Raw genomic sequence first — 19368 nt, 5'->3', positions numbered from 1 at the left:
CTAAATGGTTGCTAGGGCGTGGCTTGATAGCTTCACAATGACCCTGAGAGACTGATTGGTTGTCTGAGTAAAATGAGCCCGCCCCCTTGTCTCTATGACACTGTGATCCAGAGTTATGTTCAATATAAAAGCGGTTTCTATGGTGTAGGACGGCCCATTTCATGGGCCGTCCTACACCATAGTAAGTCAATGGGGAAACTTTGGGCAGCTCCTGCCCCTCAGGGGTGCAACTTTTACCCCATTGTGTGGTATGTTCTTACAGAGTCTGTCAGCCTCTTCAAATGTGGCAAATTTCACGTTTCTGCGACATCCTCGTTCCGAGCTACGACTCGTCAAAGTTTGACGCAATGTTAAGTCTATGGGATTTTTTTGGGCCGTTTTTCGCCCCTGGGGCGACCATCGTACCCCCGATCTCTTAGAAAAGTCATAGCACACCATTCCCGAACAGGCCGCACGTTTTGACACCTCATTCATGGGTCTGTGACAAAAACTGCGGGAGGAGTAGCGCGTCAAAAAGTGGCCAGAAGAATAATAATAAGAAGAATAATAATAAGTATGTGAGATAACAATAGTGTTGCTTCGCCATAGGCAAGCACCACTAATAAGTATGCACAATAACACTAGTGTTGCTTTGCCTTTGGCAAGCACCACTAATAAGTATGCACAATAACACTAGTGTTGCTTTGCCATAGGCAAGCACCACTAATAAGTATGGACAATAACAATAGTGTTGCCTTGCTTTCAGCAAGCACCACTAATAATAATAAAAATCCTTACAATTACAATAGGTTTTCAGCACTTCGTGCTTGAACACCTAATTAAACACCAGTCAAACTGCAAGTTCACTCAGGTAATGTGTTACATGTTGAGAGAGCAACAAACATAATAATTTAGGCAAAATTTGCATTTACACTGAACAAAATTATAAATGCAACACTTTTGTTTTTGCCCCCATTTTTCATGAGCTGAACTCAAAGATCTAAGACTTTTTCTATGTACACAAAAGGGCTATTTGCTATTTCTCTCAAATATTGTTCACAAATCTGTCTAAATCTGTGTTGGGGGGGGGGTCCGGGGGGGCTTATGGTAGAGAAATGACCATTCAATTCACGGGCAACAACTCTGCTGGACACTCCTGCAGTCAGCATGAATGAATGTGTTTCGGATGCTCTGGATCAGCGTATACGACAGTGTGTTCCAGGTCCTGCCAATATCCAGCAACTTCGCAAAGCCATTGAAGAGGAGTGTACCAACATTCCACAGGCCACAATCAACAACTTTTTTGTTTTTACGGGGACGGGGGGGGGGGTCGGACCCCCCCAATACAGTAAAGGCCCGTCCACACTACTGCGTTTTCGTTTAGAAACGGATAATTAAAACGAATACGATCTCCGTCCACACCAGGGTTTTAGCTGCGTATTAGAATTGATCTCCGTCCACATTAAAACGACTGAAAACGCGGATCACGTGACCATTCACCAACACTGGGCATGCACGTGCCGGTGTAAACAACTTAATTGATAAAATTATCCCACCATGCTCTGGGTTAACCCCAAACCGACGCTCCATGTACGGTCAACGCCGCCGCTGCACACGGGTATTGTCACAGATCGCTCGAATAATAGCTTGACTCCGGCGCATGTAGGCAGTTATAGCGTTGTAAAATGCAGAATTTACTTGTACAACAGCTGCTAGAAAAGATATACGCCATGACTGATGACACCCAATCATAGAGCCGAGCGTGAGCCTCTACTACGTCATCGTTTCTAAAGTCCTCCGTTTTAGACCGTCTACACTAAAACGCCCTCCGGAGATTCAAAGCGAAAAACGGGTCGGCAGCGTTTCTAAACTTCTCCGTTTTGGGTCTCCATTTTTGCCGTTTTAGTGTGGACGGGAGGTGCAAACGTAGCAAAAGGTCTCCGTTTTAAAACGAAAACGCAGTAGTGTGGACGGGGCCTAAAACTGCACATTTTAGAGTGGCCTTTTATTGTGGCCAGCCTAAAGCACACCTGTGCAATAATAATGCTGTCTAATCAGCATCTTGATATGCCACACCTGTGAGGTGGATGGATTATCTCGGCAAAGGAGAAGTGCTCACTAACACAGATTTAGACAGATTTGTGAACAATATTTGAGAGAAATAGGCCTTTTGTGTACATAGAAAAAGTCTTAGATCTTTGAGTTCAGCTCATGAAAAATGGGGGCAAAAACAAAAGTGTTGCATAAGCGTTTATAATTTTGTTCAGTGTAGTATGTCTCTATTAGGGCTGTCAAAATTGCTCAAAAATGACGTTCGAATATTCCCTCTAAAAAAACCACATATATTCGAACTATTCGAATATCTGGTTGCGCATTTTGTCAATGACGCGCATTACGTCAATAACAGGACAAATTAATACAAAGAGACACAACTACTTGTATAGGTAGTTTAATTAAGTTTAAACATATTTGACAACGTATTAACTTACACAAAAACAAGTAAATCAACTAATGGCCAAGACCACAGACCTTACTCTCGCTCGCACTCGCAGGCACTCTTTCTCTCTCTCTTTCTCGCCCTCACGCTCTCTGCGCATAACGGTTTAAATGAACAACAATAAACAAATGTTTAGTGCTGATCAAGAGTTTTGTGCAAGCAATGTAAGGTCGCGACTCTTGTCCTAAATATAGCAGACTTCATTCGGTGATTGAAACAAATATTATTAACATTAATTGAAGTTTTACAGTATATAGAACCGACATTGAACGCTCCGAGCGAGCGTTGCTGTGGTAAACTGCTGCTGCTAGCCTACTACTATTTCGAGGGCGTCTGGCCACGCCCCCTTGGCGGGCTCTGACGTGTCTGATGTAATGCTAGCTCATTGGCGCACACGTTGGAGGCGCCCGTGCCATTGGATGTGCAGTTGCCGCAGCACGCCAATGAGTGAGCCAGACACTCACTGTTCTATCTGTGCAGCTGGAAAATGCGTTTTACATTTTAAGCTTCAGAATTTTGCCACTCGCAAAGCAGAGCCGCGCCTCTGCTACCGCGGGCGTGTTTTTCCACATGATTCGAATATTAATTTTCACCTTCGAATTTCTGTTTTTTAAAACTATTCGAATATATATTCGAATTTAGAATATTCGTTGACAGCCCTAGTCTCTATGGACACAGATTATTAGATTTTGAAGGTTAAAGCGAATTGTGGAAAGAAATGTTCAATTTTACACCTGCTAGCATGTCAAAATATCTCAAGAGATGATCTGTGAGGTGTGTTTTCAAATCAAGTCACCTTTGTTGCTATGGCGCCTATACAATACAGATTGTTTCAAAGCAGCTTCACAGTATAAACAGGAAAATAATTATCAATGATGCAAAATTTATCATCGAATATGGGGCCAATTCAAATTCAGCTCTACAGAAGAAAATAGTGTCGTTATTCAGCTAAATTCAGTTCAATGCTGATTCAGTTCAGTTTGTACACTGAAACACAAGAGTTTCCCCATCAAGGCCGTGCGGGGAACGTGAAAGAAGGGGGTTGTTTGTTTGTTGAATGTTTATAGAAGCAGGGAACAAAATGTTTTTACTCAGGCGGGTTGATTTGTGGACAGGTCAGGGATGTGCTCCAGCTTAAAGGTCTCTATAGAGTATGATTAAACAACGGCCCCTCGTTCTCTTACACACAACTGCACAAGTCGGCAAAATCTCTGTGAGCCAATGCTCCAAACAGAGAGCTTCTGTCCAAGAAAGAGACTTTAAATCAATCCCCTTCCAAAAATGTTCTAGGTAACAACAGATCCAGCCTAAATACTATAGTAACCCTGACAAAAGTACCATCACAGTGCCATGGTATCACATGGTAACTAAGTACATGAATGAAAGCACATTTTCAGGATTGATAGTAGTACAAAGTACTTAAAAAACACCATGGTACTACTGTGTTGCATATACAAAATATGTGGGATTGGTATGGCACATGTAAAAGAAAAAATTAACTGAAACACAGTAGTACCATGGTACTTTTTTGTTATGTGTAGCAGTAGTTCTAAACCTTTTTTTACTCTAAAGTCCCCCATTGTCCACTACAAAATCACATGATTTTTACAGTTGTTTGTAATTTACTGCATAAGAATTAAGGATAAGGATTTTTAAAATAATTTTTAAAGGCAATTTCTACCCGATAAAATATTTTAGGGCTTGACATAACTAGAAAAAGATATATTGACGAAAAATTGGCTATGGAGAATGTATTCATTTAAATTACTTTCCAGATTTTCCCCTCTCTCTTGCAGCAACATTTCTTCTCTTTGATGTCGTGTTTGCTGGCATGAGGGCAGAACAACCTGACACGCACATGACATCACAACAATAGCAAACCATAGTAAACGTTGTGCCCTACATTTTTCTTGTTCGAGAAGCCGTTTCACTCTGATATATGTCACAATAGAGAAGAAAATACTATTGCAACTTCGGTTGCATGCCGACTTTAAATCATTGTAAGTCATCTTGAGGCCCCCTAGTGGGGCCCAGTCCCCTGGTTGAAAAGCACTGCACGACAGCCAGTGTTACCATTGTAAAACTTGGTATTAGCAAACTCTCTTTAAGTCTATGGTATTAGTCACCATTGTCATGAAAAGTTAAATTCATCATAATGAAGCATCTGAAGTTTTTTTTTTTGTTGCACTGTTTGAAGGAGTGTTACAATAGTAAACGGTAACACTATGTTATTTAAACTATGGTTACCATGGTAATGTTTTGCAAGGGTGTTGTCAAGTGCCAGACTGCAGGACAGGCACTCTTCCCTATACTTCTATTCTCATACTTGGAGATTAGTCTTTAGTTTGGGATTTAAGTCTTACAGTGATAAAGAACAAGGCATGCTTTGACATTTCCCCTGGCCTTGACTGCTGATTCAGGATCAGACCTGCACTTCCAGACTGGATAATGGCATGGAATATATCTTCCATTTAAATGCATGTCCATTAAATCCTGAAGTGTGAAATCGAAATACAGTGACCTTTTGTTTCATAGAGAATCTGACTGCATCATACTGATCAGGCAGCTCGAGCACATAAGCAACTCACTGATCGATTGAACAACAGCAGAAATGAGCGGCTAACGACGATGCTGCGCTTACCGATCTAAATGTCTCTGCCGCCATGTGTCCGGTCCGGTCGGGCTGATGATGATCGCACGAGTGACTCAGACTTCGCTCTCGCGGACACTTCCTCGCGCTTCAAGATCACGCACGCCTGTAGTTCTTCTTCTTCTTCTTCTGTAGTTTTTTTTGACAGTTTGCAAACGAGGTGCATTACCGCCATCTTCTGGACTGAGGTGTGATCTTACCATGGGGATCTTACTGGGCAGTAGTTTACACGAGAAAAAATAATAATTCTAAATTCTATTTGCAAGCTGAGTTTCTTTCAGAAAGATCATAACTTCCTTAATCATAGATTGTGTGCCATACAAACGCAGTAGTTTTTTTTTTAAACTCAATCCATTCTTCGTTGCCCTGAATGCCCTCTCTAGTTCTTTTCTTTTTTCAGAGTACTTTCTACATGTCAAGAGTACATGTTTTCCACTTCTCCACAATTAAATGTCTTAGTCCAGGCTGGGGTTTTCCTATTATATTTAGGCAGCCATTTAATCTTGCGTTCCCTATTCTCAACCCATATTTTCCTCCTGCCGTCTCAGATTACTGTACTTTTTAACTATCACTTCATTCTGAATGCTATAAATAATAACTTTAATTTCTGATTTACTAAGTGGAACTTGTATATATGCTTTGCCTTCAGGGCTTCATTTACTAACTTATCCACCTTTTCATTTCCCTCAATACATGCGCTGCAACCCAAATAAACTGTATATATATATTTTGTTGAGTTAATCTAAAAATTAATTGATTTATTTCTTCTAAAAGATCTTGCCTACATATTGATTTTCCACTCTGAATACTTGACAAGGAGGACATGGAATCTGAACAGATGACTTCGCGTGTAGTTTGATTGGACAGTTGGGAAAGAGCCTGCTGTGACATCATCAGTCACGTGACAGTTTTTTGAAAAACTTAAGCATTCAAATTTAATAAACAACTAAATAAAAAAAACATACAGAAATAAAATGCTAAATAAAATTTTTTTTTACATGAAGTGCAGTGTATGCCTTTAATTTAAAGGGACAGTACACAGAATTACATAAATATATAAAGAAAACTACATACGCACTAACATCATAACAAGTAAGTTAAACTACTTTTGGAAAGATGGCTCTACACAGCATTTTCTTTACTTTGGAGTAATTCTTTCCAGTGTTTCATAATATTGATAATATTTAGATTATAAGAACCGTGCAAAATGGCAACACTTGTATTGATTAAAAGTAGGCTAACGTTACACCTTAAAAGCACCGCTGTGAATAAAAAGGTCTGCCAAATGCATACATGGAAAGATATAACAGATGCCTTCCTCTTCGATCATATTTTGAATAAATTATTTAGTGATGATGTAAATCCGGCTTTGAAATTCAACCCAAGTAAAAAAACGTAAAAATATACCCCCAAACTAAAATGTTTAGACGTTGCGATGACGCGCTGCTTAATCCCTTGACAGATGGTATGATCGTGATATTTCATCAGATTACATCACAAAGCAGGGGGTTGCCTGTCTCAAAAGGGGGAGGGGATACATAAATACAGTTTGGTACAAATGCTCAAGTCAGATTTACTTTGAACCACCAGTTTGATATGACTCAGTCTCAGTGTACTTAATGCATTATTTAAAAAAATTATATTGTTTATATTTATATACAATACTATTATACATATATAATTGTTATTAGTATATTATACAGATTAGACTCTAATATGAATGTAGGTTTAGATGAAGAGTCATATATCTATGATGAAGAGTGATAAAGTCTCCCGGAAGTGGAAGAAATCTCGCTCGTGCAGCAGCCTTGTGTTTCCTGTTTACGGGCGGGAAGAGTGAACCTGCGCTTCAGCCTGTCCTGCATTACAGCTCGTTTTCATCGCTTTATCGTCCTGCACGTCTCTGGATTATTTGAGAGATTTTTACTCTTTTTATTAATTGTCAATACGCGCTCGCTGCGGTCCGCCGCGTGTGTGTGGCTGAAGTGTGAAGCTGTGATGGAGGAGTCTGTAGACTCCGGCGGTGCGGCACCAGAGGGCCCCACGGTGCAGGTGACGGAGATCCGCTACCCCGCTGGAGCGCGTCCCCTGCGGCTGCTTGAGTGGAAGGTGAAACCCGGAGCTCTGGTGAACGTTGACTCTGTCATCGCGGTTTGTGCGCCTATACCCGCCGAAAGCGAGTCGAGAGCGCCCGAGAGGAAGCTGAAGTCGGACCGCGCTGGAGTTGTGCGGGAACTGTGCTGTCAACTCGGGCAGGTCATCGCGCCCGGGTAAGTCGCGCTCTCATGGCTCTATTGGCCATCACACATCACGATTTAACAGTTGACATATCGTTTTACGTTTAAATTAGCTGCCTTTGCTCATTAGCTGAGCGTGCTCGCGCAAAGCTAAGTGGCACGCGCACTGGCGCTCACGCTGGGCTCGTGACAGCAGCAGCTAAACTTCCACGCGTCCTGTATAAACACGTTTAATGATATGTAAAGGTGTTGGAAGTGACTGTTTTAATATCATCCATAAATTGTTAGTATTATTTGACATATACCACTGTACGCTACAGCGTTCTTGAGAGATATTAAACTCTGATAGCCCTAAGCTCTGTAAACAGCAAAACAAGAGTTGGGGGAGCGGCCCGCCCTTTTTAGCCAATCAGAAACTTTCTCTGCCAGTCAATCATCTTGTGCGTCGTTCTTTGCTGCCGTCGGATTGGCTGACACGAATTTAGAGGGCGGGGCTTTGGAAGAGGGTGTGTCGTTGAACGCATGCAGGCGGAATAATTCAGCCAAGTCTAGTAAGTAGTGGAAGAGAAACGTGTTAAATCCACTTTCCACACGATACCGTAATGTTTACATGTCCATCAGAAGTTTTGCAGGAAATTTTAAGTTCTTGTTGTAAAGACCCCTTATATAAAAATTAGTTTTGTGAATATTAGTTCATCATGTCTATTAGATTCAAATGGTGTCTTGAGAATGTTTTTGTTCTTCTTTTTCCTTTTAAAGTAAGTATTAATACTAAAAGTATAGCTGAGTGAAATACAAAACATGCCTCAATAAACACAAAACTTAATACAATTACAACAAATCCTGATAACAGCAAAACATAACTACTATTTAAATAAATACATAAATAAATAAAGATAAAGAACAGAAAAATCTTAAGGGGTTTAATCATCCAAATACACTGCTAAATGATTACACAGCTTACGGTATTTTTTTGTTATGTGTAAGTTTTAAGGATTTTGAAGATGATTTTTTAATTTGACATTCTAATCTTAACGGTTAATGATCGACTGATGAGCTTCGGTTGTCAGTCAGAAAAATTCTCTAAAAGAACAAAATGCTCTCGTTCCTTTTGGAAATGTTTAAGAATGGGGATTTAAAAAAAAACTGCATTTATGTATAAAATAATTGGCCATTAACCAAAAATTCAACATCACAGTTTAAAGATGGCCTTTTCCAATAGCCTACTGCCTATGACCGACTAGCAGTTAGGTGATGGTTCATGGGTGTGATGTAAATTATGCCTATTATTGAGTTTTATTATTATTATTTTTAAATGCAACGAGTCCTTCAATCCAGCTTATTTAATGACAATTAATGTCGTTTTTGATTGCTTTTTTGCCGTCTTTAACAGTAGAGGGTGCTGCGAGCATTAGACATTGGTCAAATGTTTTTGTTTTTTTTTACTTAAAATTAGCTTATTTATAAAAACAACAGTTTGCACTGGAATTCGAAGAGAAGCTTTTCACACATATTCCCAGTCCATTGAGTGGAATCTCACCGTAATGATGCGTATAGAGTTTTTATTTTACTTGTTAACAAGCATAATCTATGTGTATAAAGTGCATTTATTGTACCTGTATTGTTTATTTCTACACATTTTTGTCTTTTTGGCAGGGGTGTGATAGCAAAAGTGGAAGAATGCAGTCATCCCATTGTAATGAAGGGCTTGTGTGCAGAATGTGGCCAGGACTTAACTCAGTGAGTCTACATCTTGTTTTTGCACTGTTAATCTCCAGTACAGAATTGTTTCTCCCCTCTTACCCTAAAAAAGTGAAATGACGTTTGTCAGGTGACATTCAGAAGAAGCTATTATTGTCTTTTCCTGTTTTTATCTTGTCTTGGCTCTCAGAGATATTTCTGGTAGTGTGCTTAACTAGATGGTCCTGAAGATGCACTTAAATTTTTTTCTGCCTTCCAGACTACAGAGCAAGAACGGAAAGCAGCAGGTGCCCATCTCTACAGCGACCGTCTCCATGGTGCACAGTGTTCCCGAGCTGATGGTCAGCTCAGAGGTGAGTGAGTTGGCCACTCGTGAGGATGGAGATTCTGAAAGGTGTGTATAACCCCGGATTTCCACCAACTGCGGAACGGCTCCGCTGTGCGTCGGCTCCGTGCTTGGCCGTCCTTCAATACCTACCAGGTCCGGATTTGTTGCGGTACGGCTGCAGCCATGACTGACAGCTGAAGTCACGAGGACCAACGAGATCTCTCGAATTCACATATGATCGCGCGATATAACAATCTGCCCTGTGCTGAATTGCTGCGGAGCTCTCCGGCATCCGGCAAAAATAGAAGCTCTGCGTATCTGCTCCGGAGGGCTGCGGATCGCCGGAGCTGGGACGGAGTCGGAACTCAGCCGTTCCGCAGTCAGTGAAAATACAAACATTGACTTTATTGGAAACCTATTGACTCCGCCGCTGTTGGTGGAAATTGCCAGTTAGAGTGCAGATAGATGGTAGATTGTAGAAGCATTTTTTTTTTTTATAGGGATTTTTAAAAAGTCTTTGTTATGAACCAAATCAAGCAGCTGTGAGATGAATTACATTAAAAACTTTTATTTGAAGTAAAAACGTATATAAAAATCGGAAAAAGACAAAGGTACAACACTGTGTACTTAAACGAATAGTTCAATTTAAATGGAAAATTCTGTCATCATTTACTCAACCTCAAGTTGTTTCAAACCTGTATGAATTTCTTTCTTCTGCTGAACACAAAAGAAGATATTTTGAAGAATGTCGGTAACCAAACAGTTAATGGACCCCATTGATTTTTTCATACTATGGAAGTCAATGGAGTCCATCAACTGTCTGGTTACCGACATTCTTCAAAATATCCTCCTTCAAAATATTTTTCAAAAATAATTTTGTTACTTTTAATGGGTCACAGTCCCAGACACCCATCTATTCTAATATAATTTGATTTTAATTTGACATTCTAAACTTAACGTTTAATGATCAACTGATGAGCTTCGGTTGTCAGTCAGAAAAATTCTCTAAATGAACAAAATGCTCTCGTTACAATTCTCCACCAGATTTACTATGCTGCACGCAAGGTCACGCTAACTCAAAAACTTGCGTAGCGCTACACAAGCTGAGACCTTATGTGAGATTTGATCGTAGCGACTGCTCATGTCCATATTGATAAATGCTAAGTTTTGTGTGAAAATGACCGTACGCCCAATATCCTCCGAATTGTTTTGTAAATGAGGGCCAATATACTTTACGTTTATTGCAAAATTTGCATATATATACCAATATTTAAGTATTTTGAGAGCGTAGGGAGGTCGCCTCGATTGAATCATTCATGTGAATGGGCTGTCCCTGCAGAGCACTTTTGTTGCAATTTGATTGCCATGATTCTGTTTGGTGGAATTTTCTGTACAACCATTGTGGAGGTGGGGGGGTGCAACCACAGAAACCGAAATTTCACGGGACAGCAGCATGTCCAAATTTTAATCTTAACCGTTCTATTTCATCAGAAACGATCTTGAAACAGGGCTTTAAGTGTAAAATACCGAACTTGTCCTTTAAACAAAAAAAAAAAAATCTCAATTTATCCAGAAATGTGCAGCTCTACTTTTAAGTATGAAAAGTGAAAGCATTATGATCCAACACACTTTTTTTCTCAAGTTCATGTTTGAGTGTTGCTATATTTTAGGCAATGACATGTGCATCTAAATACAGAAAGCTGGGTGTTGTAATGGCTTGTGAGGTCAAATCCATTTCAATGGGGCATAAAACCTTTACTTCGCACCATCAGTGTCCGGTGTACATACTCTGTGTCTTTTTGTCCTTGTGTCTCTGTGAGCAGCAAGCAGAGCAGCTTGGCCGAGAGGACCAGCAAAGACTTCACAGGAACAGGAAGTTAGTGCTGATGGTGGATCTGGACCAAACGCTGATCCACACCACTGAACAGCACTGCCAGCGTATGTCCAACAAGGTAACAGTAAAAGATCACATTAAACTAGCATTAAAAAAAGTTACAAATATTACAATTTAAAATAACTGTTTTCTATTTGAATATATTTTAAAATGTAATGTATTCCTGTGATGGCAAAGCTGAATTTTCAGCATCAGTCTTCAGTGGCATGTGATCTTTCAGAAATCATTATATGCTGATTTGGTGCAGAAACATTTCTTATTATGTGCTGCTTCATGTTTTTGTGGAAACCATGCTTTGAATTTTTCATTTAACCATGAATACTTTTTTTTCTTTTTTTTCTCAGAATTCAGCAAAAATAACTAATTATTTGAACTATAAATCTTTTAGAATATTATAAGTGAAGTGTTGCTGTGAAGAGCTTAAATGCATCCGAGCATTGATTGATTTCTTTTAAATGACTGCATCATGCTCCTTTTCTTATCTGCCTTCCATTGTCGATTCATTCTTCTCGTAGGAGTTTATACTTTCATTCTGCCGGCGTGCATTCACTCAGTAGATCAGCCTAAACAAAAAAATCTATTTCAGATCTTTATACCCAACAATTACTAGACCATTAACTGAGCTATCAAAGGCTCAAATGGTTTCCTCAAAGAACGCATTATGTCTGCTGTCAGAAAATGTGTCAGTGTGCTGCTTTTAAAGCGTCCAGAACATTTATTTTGAAATGAATGCTCCTAAAAGCCCCTGCTACTGGACAGGATTGAAATGCAGCAGAATATGTATACAATCTTGCTTTTCACTCTAAAGCAGATGCAATACTGTTCTTTCATCAAAGAATCCTGAAAAAAAGATCACGGATTCCTTAAAAATATTAAGCAGCACAACTGTTTTCAACATGGGTAATTATAAGAAATGTTTCTTGAGCAGCAAATCAGCCTATTAAAATGATTTCTGAAGGATCATGTGACACTGAAGACTGCTTAAAATTCGGCTTTCCCATCACAGGAATAAATAATATTTTAAAATATATTCAAATAGACAATGGTCATTTTAAATTGAATTATTATTTCATAGTATTTCTGTTATTAATGTATTTTTGACCAAATAAATGCAGCTTTGGTGAGAAAAAGAGACTTCTTTCAGAAACATAAAATAAGAAAATCCTACAGACCCCAAACTTTTGAACGGTTGTATATATTGTATCATTTTCTAGTGGTGTTGATCTTTTCCTTTCTCTAACTGCTTTGCAATGTTTTTTTTTCTCCAGGGAATCTTTCATTTCCAGCTAGGACGAGGGGAGCCTATGCTTCATACACGACTGCGGCCTCACTGCAAAGACTTTCTAGAAAAGATCGCCAAACTCTATGAGCTGCACGTCTTCACCTTTGGCAGCCGTTTATACGCTCACACCATTGCAGGTACATTACTATGATGTGACGGACGCTGTATGGCTCAGTGCAAAGAAACCCCTAACCCTAAGCATTAAACTTAGATGTGGAACTTGTCCTGCTCCATTTGTGCTACAAACATGATACTTCAATTCATGCGGCTTGTTAAGAAGCGATCTAGCTATGCGATCAGACTTTTTGATTTCGAATGGTAAACATGCAAAACAGTCTTGTAACTCTTAGAGATTGAATTGTCTATGACACCAGAATTGAATTCACTATGACACCAGGTGGCAGCATTTGTTCATATTCTCAGTATTTTGAGTTTGAGGATAAGTACATTGTTTGCTGTGTTTGGATATTTAGTGCAACAAATTGACAGCAAACACGAAAAAGTGTCATCTGCAAGGACTGTCCCAGCATTCAGTGTCCCGTTAGCTGCGTTGGATAAAAACATCTGCTTAATGACCAATGAACAAAATCTGTTTACTGATGTTCCATTGTATAGGCATCTGTAATATAACCTATACGCTATAATGGCAATCGTTATTTGTGACGCATTCATTATTTTATCTAGTTCAGAGATTTTATTATGGGACGTGTAGTTGGTATGCTTGGAGAGTGTACAGTGGTTTTAGTTCAGGTAGGATTTTGCAGGATTTATTTGGCACAGTAGATCCCCTCAGGTTTCTCTTTTTCAGGTGTATGTACCACCTTTTGAACGAGACCTAAAGAGGTCTCATATTTTAACAAGTTTTTGGCATCTTGGCATCAGTACTTCCCATAAACCCAGATTCTGTAGTCTGGTTGTGGACACAACATCTGTAGATCAAACAGAATAAAGGAAATGGCTCAACTTTTCTGATTTAAAGTGATTTATGTAGGAAGCGCACACAGGAGATTGAAAGCTTGTCAGCGCTGCACCTTTGAAAACATAAAAGCATTGATTCGTTTTGTTTTTCCTGTTTTTCCTTTTATTACAGCTGTAAATAGTCTCAATGCGGTCTGTGCGAAATCACCGTGTTTATAGCTCTGCTTCCAGCTCTAATTTACACTTTATCCTTTCCTCTCTCTTTCTCTCACTCATACCACGTTTTCTCTTTTAAAAAAGGTTTTTTAGACCCTGAAAAGAAACTCTTCTCTCATCGGATCATGTCTAGAGATGAATGCATCGATCCCTACTCTAAGACTGGCAACCTCAGGTGAGGCATGTTTCACTCATTTCAATCTTACACTTCTGGAGTAGTTTAGATTCCATTGTGTTTCTTGATATGAAGCATCATATTCAACTCATTTACACTACCGTTCAAAACTTTGTCTTTGAAAGAAATTCACTTTTGGTTACACATTATTTTAGTTATGTTGTACTTACTCAAATAAGTACTGAGTAATAATAACTAACTACATGTACTCACTATTGAGGTACGATTAGGGTTTGGTTTAGGGTTAGTTACTTTTACTTAGTATAGTAATAACAGTAAATTATACATAATTACATTTAGTAAGTTAACATGTAACTACATCACCTTAAAATAAAGTGTCACCAAACTTATTCAGCAAGGAGGCATTAGATTGTTCAACAATGACAGTAAAGACATTTATAATGTTACAAAAGATTTCTGTTTTAAATAAATGCTGTTCTCTTGAACTTTCTATTCATCAAGGAATCATGAAAAAGAAATGATCAGTTTTCACAAAAAGATTAAGCTGCACTACTGTTTTCAACATTAATAATAACAATAAATGTTTCTTGAGCAGCAAATCAGCATATTAGACTGATTTCTGAAGGATCATGTGACACTGAAGACTGGAGTAATGATGCTGAAATGCCAGCTTTGTCATCACAGGAATAAATTACATTTTAAAGCATATTAAAATAGAAAACAGTTTAAAAAATGGAATACTATTTTACAGTATTAATGTTTTCACTAGCAAATAAATGCAGCCTTTGAGCATAAGAGACTTTCAAAAGCATTAAATTATCGGAAGGAACACATTATTTTAGTGTCCTTGTTACATATGTTACATGTTGTTACTATATCAATAACTATAAATTTTGCATAGCTACATGCAACCAACACTAAACCAAACTCTTATCCTAACCCGAACCCTATAGTAAGCACATGTAATTAAGTAATATTACTCAGTACTTAAATGTACAAGTACACTGTAACAAGGACACCTTAAAATAAAGTGTAACCTAAATCTCTTACAGACCCAAAACCTTTGAACGGTAGTGTAACTTCCGCAAAGTGATATTTTTTTAGGACGGGATTTGATTTTAGTGTTTGATTTGGGCTGTGATGTTATTAGTGGTGTTTGCTCAAGGCAAGGGAAGTTCTTTCTATCTTTCTATCTTTCTTTCTATTTCTTTCTTTCTTTCTTTCTTTCTTTCTTTCTTTCTTTCTTTCTTTCTTTCTTTCTTTCTTTCTTTCTTTCTTTCTTTCTTTCTTTCTTTCTTTCTTTCTTTCTTTCTTTCTTTCTTTCTTTCTTTCTTTCTTTCTTTCTTTCTTTCTTTCTTTCTTTCTTTCTTTCTTTCTTTCTTTCTTTCTTTCTTTCTTTCGTTCTTTCTTTAATTATAAAAGCCAAGCATCCAAAGAGGTTTTTTATTGACTCCAGCAGTGTGAACAAAGGTTCTCTGCAGGAATGCACGTTCACAGAAGAGAACAGCTCTGACTCAACTTAAGACTGCTTTCAAGCGCCGATATAAGGTGCAGTCTTGCAGACCCCTGCTTTTCACCCACATTATATTCATTCGGCACTGCGTGATAGACCAAGAATACGGAGAACATTGAACACGTTTAGGACTACCTCAATGTAGTCATTTATGCAACATGATCTTCTTTATGTCGAATTCAGAGGAATTATATTTTTTTAACCTGGCATTTTTAGGTATTTCCCTTCTTTCTGAAAATATATCCCATTTCTGTCAAGCATTTGTCTCTCATGTACATCCTTCATGTTATTTCCTTTGAGGTGAAACACTCCGTAAACCTTGGAAGCTGAATGTTGAACATTTTAATCATTAAATGTATACACACACTAATATTTATAATATTATATCATAGTATTAAAGCATGGATTATCCTGCTTTGATGACAAAAACATCTGAAGGCTTCCAGGCACAGACTGGTTTTTCTTGTTTTATGCATTAACTACACTGGAGGAAATCCAATTCACTTTCCTCATGACAGACTCTTAATATGTGTGGGCTTCATGGAGCTCTTATACTGACCTTGAAGGAAGAACCGTTTTACAGATCTGCCTGTGTCATACAAAGACTTCAACTGCACACAGATTACTTTCTTTAGGTCGATAAACTTACAGAAGCCGAGTCTTTGCAGCCCAATGCTTCTATTAGTGTGAATGGCATTGTTTGCCATTTCAAAACTCAAGCTGTTAGAAAGATGTTCATGGGCTGTTTAGATGTACCAGACATTTACAGATAAATCTATACTCATTACGGTGTATACCCAGTGGCCCCAAACGTGTTTGGATGCTCAAGATACTTCAAAATGTCTGAATAACAAATTATCAAGGTGTTTATTTGAAAGAGAGACTGCACAAAAATAATTTTCCAGTGCATTGGGACAGTTTGTGGTTGTCAAACGTTATTTAACATTAGTTAATGTCATTCTCTACAGCTGTGGTTCCTCTGCTAGGACACCTGTGCAAACTTGAGAAGAACATAATTCATATATCCACTAGAAATCACCTTGAGACAAGTTAATTATCCAAACACACTATTTTTGGTATTATGTTAATGTTATAAAATGCTCATTGACATTTTGGTCTAGGCAGGCTGGCACTGTCTGGGTTCTGCTTATTTAGTCATAACCGACCACCAGCTGCTAAATATGAGCATATCAAAATGTCAGTATAAAAACTGGTGTGCCTTTTGTAGAAATTTGTTCCCCTGTGGAGACTCCATGGTGTGCATCATAGACGATAGAGAGGATGTGTGGAAGTTCGCCCCCAACCTCATCACAGTGAAGAAATATATCTACTTCCAGGGCACCGGTGACATCAACGCCCCACCGGGCTCACGAGAGGCCCAGATGGCCAAAAAAGGTAATGTTCATATTCCCAGTGACTCTATTTAACGTTATAGCTTGGCGAACTGCAAATTACCCTAAGTGACCTGCCCTAATATCTTGTCCATATAGGCTACCTTCTTACACAGTATCCTAACCTAAAGTGACTTGTGACAAGAGCATCTCAAAGAGTAACTCTGCACTAGACACACAAATAGTGCTGCTCATATGAAATGCACAAGAGACTCGACATGCAATTGATTCCAGTAAAGTTTGATGTTGATTAGCATTCTATTAACGGATTAGTTCACCCAAAAAAGAAAAGTCTGTCGTTCATCTTCGGAACACAAATGATCTTTTTGATGAAATCTGAGAGCTTTCTGTCCCTCAGTCCTTTCTGTCCCTTTTGATTTCATCAAAAAGATCTTCTCTTCTTCTTGTTCTATTGTATATATCTAGAGTGAATGTTTGAAAGAACTAATTGTTATATTAATACTAACCAAGCATTACTTCTGTTACCATGCTGTAGGTAGCCAGGCTGGGCGACCTGCAGAGAACTTGGAATCATCAGGACAGGAGGAACAGAGAAACGGCTTCAGGAAATCCAGCAAAGACAGAAAGACTGGGCATGAGGAGTTGTCCTCTGCCACCACCACTCAGGGAGCTTCAGCCAATGAGAGGACTCACCCCACAGGGGAGAGTGAGAGCAGAGATGACAAGTGTAATGTGAAAACGGAGGGAGAGGGCAGCTCAGGTGTGACATCTACCTCAGGTGAGACTGACATCCCAAACACTGCTCCTGACGCCACTGCCAATGATCTGGATTTTGACCTTTCGAGCGACAGCGAAAGCGAGGGTAAAATGGGATTATCTGACAGTGATGGCGAAGGACAGCCAGTGGATGCGGGGAAAACCAAACAAACAAAAACAGAGGAGTGTAAAATCAAAGAGGATGATGGGGATGGGGACAAACCGAGGACAGAGGGGGACGATGTCCCAGAAACAGATCCCGAGGGTCTCAGTGATTTAGGCAACGGCTGTTCCGACAAGAAGGAAGTTGAAACAGAGTCTCAAAACAGTGAGCAGTCAGGTGTCACTATGGGTGAGGAGTCTTTAGATCATAGTATGGAGGATGAGGATGATGAGGAAGAGGAAGATATTGACCAGGACGACCACCTCATTTACTTAGAGGAGGTTTTGGTTCGAATCCACAGTGAGTATTACTCACGCTATGAGGCCTTCCTTAGGAAAGAAAGTTCAGAGACTCCGGACATTCGAAAAATCGTTCCGGAACTGAAAGGCCGCTCGCTGGAGGGCACTACGATCATTTTCAGCGGCCTGTATCCCACCAACTACCCAATGGAGCGCACGAGAGAGTGGTATCACGCCAAGGCACTGGGTGCCAAGCTTGGCAAGACCTTGGTGCTCAATGCCAAAGACCCTAACCGCACCACCCACCTTATTGCTGCACGTGCAGGTGAGTCAGATTCATTTGTGGGTAGACTATCTGAAGTCTCAATGCTATCAGTCACAATCAGTGGAAACTGAAGATGTAAGAAAATATTAACAGTCACGCATGCTTAAAACACATTAGTAAAGAAAGAATATTTTCTATATGACTATAAGTGACTAGTCAGCAGTGCTGGGTAGTAACTGATTACATGTAATCTGGATTACATAATCAGATTCTAAAGATTAAGTACTTATAAGGCACGTTGATTTTCTGATCATATGTTTTTTTCCAGGCACGTTTTGCCAATTACAAACCACATTAATCTTAATAACTACTATTCATTTTGTATTATTCAATCATTTATAAGTGATACTTGTTCATGAAGGCTGGAAATGAAAAACGCCTTATATTCAGGTGGGCAGAATTATTAGGCACGTTTTCTTTTACAGATAAAATAAGCCAAAAAAGAGATTAAACTAAGACTGAAAAGTCACAAATTATTAAATGCCCATGAGAAGGATGCAATACTAGAAATTGCAGTTAAGGCATGACCACTGGACAGTGAAATTGGACATTGGACATGTTATTCTCACAATGGCAGTAAATTATTCATAATTTAATGATTCTTCATACTACTTTTTTTATTATTATCTTTTCCATTTTCCTTTCTAAACAAGCCTACTACTTGTATGTGTTCAGAAGGTCTTCCAGGTTTGTGGAATTGCATACACAGACCAGCCACTAGTCATGATGAGCCTATCACTGAAAACTGAGATCCACAGAAATCATTTCACTTTTAAGAAGTGTTTTCTCAACACTGCATATCTAATCAGCGCTTAACGAACACATTAATTATTATTTAAATTATTACTCAGTGAGTCATTTAGCCATGTTTACAGTCCTTACAGGCTTTTGTCTTTCAAACACATTAAAATGTACAAATTCACGTCATTTCATATTTACATGCAATGCAGGTATTCACCAACTTTTTTGCCAGCTGAACCTCTTTGACCTAATATATTTACTTGAAGTACCCACTGAGATTTTAACTTAATAAGTTAGATCAATAATACAATTAATTAAATAATAAGATTAAGTTCACGGTCCACTGATGTCGGTTAATGGTCACATAACATGCAGGTAAACATAAAATATTTGTTTTATTTTGATAGTTCTTTATTTTTATTTTCATGCTTTCTTGCAGTT

The 19368-nt window shown here is 38.8% G+C and overlaps 2 protein-coding genes across 2 annotated transcripts in view; one reads left to right on the top strand and one right to left on the bottom strand.

Moving 5' to 3' along the window:
- Window positions 1–5228, bottom strand: part of adck5 (aarF domain containing kinase 5) — a 43969-nt gene extending 38741 nt beyond the window's left edge. Inside the window, exon 1 of the mRNA XM_056254575.1 lies at window positions 5118–5228. Within this exon, the coding sequence (XP_056110550.1) occupies window positions 5118–5141 (24 nt within the window). The 5' untranslated portion in view covers window positions 5142–5228. The remainder of the gene's footprint in view (window positions 1–5117) is intronic.
- A 1673-nt stretch (window positions 5229–6901) lies between these two features.
- The window catches only part of ctdp1 (CTD (carboxy-terminal domain, RNA polymerase II, polypeptide A) phosphatase, subunit 1), a 117985-nt gene continuing 105518 nt past the window's right edge, over window positions 6902–19368 (top strand). Inside the window, exons 1-8 of the mRNA XM_056254574.1 lie at window positions 6902–7396; window positions 9020–9103; window positions 9324–9417; window positions 11216–11344; window positions 12555–12705; window positions 13787–13877; window positions 16580–16746; window positions 17239–18186. Of these exons, the coding sequence (XP_056110549.1) occupies window positions 7125–7396; window positions 9020–9103; window positions 9324–9417; window positions 11216–11344; window positions 12555–12705; window positions 13787–13877; window positions 16580–16746; window positions 17239–18186 (1936 nt within the window). The 5' untranslated portion in view covers window positions 6902–7124. The remainder of the gene's footprint in view (window positions 7397–9019; window positions 9104–9323; window positions 9418–11215; window positions 11345–12554; window positions 12706–13786; window positions 13878–16579; window positions 16747–17238; window positions 18187–19368) is intronic.

The sequence above is a fragment of the Rhinichthys klamathensis genome, unplaced genomic scaffold, assembly GCF_029890125.1.
Source record: "Rhinichthys klamathensis goyatoka isolate OS25496 unplaced genomic scaffold, OSU_Roscu_1.1 h1tg000111l_1, whole genome shotgun sequence".
Lineage (NCBI taxonomy): Eukaryota > Metazoa > Chordata > Actinopteri > Cypriniformes > Leuciscidae > Rhinichthys > Rhinichthys klamathensis.
Note: the sequence above shows the minus strand (reverse complement) of the source record. Positions and strands in the feature narration are given on the sequence as shown.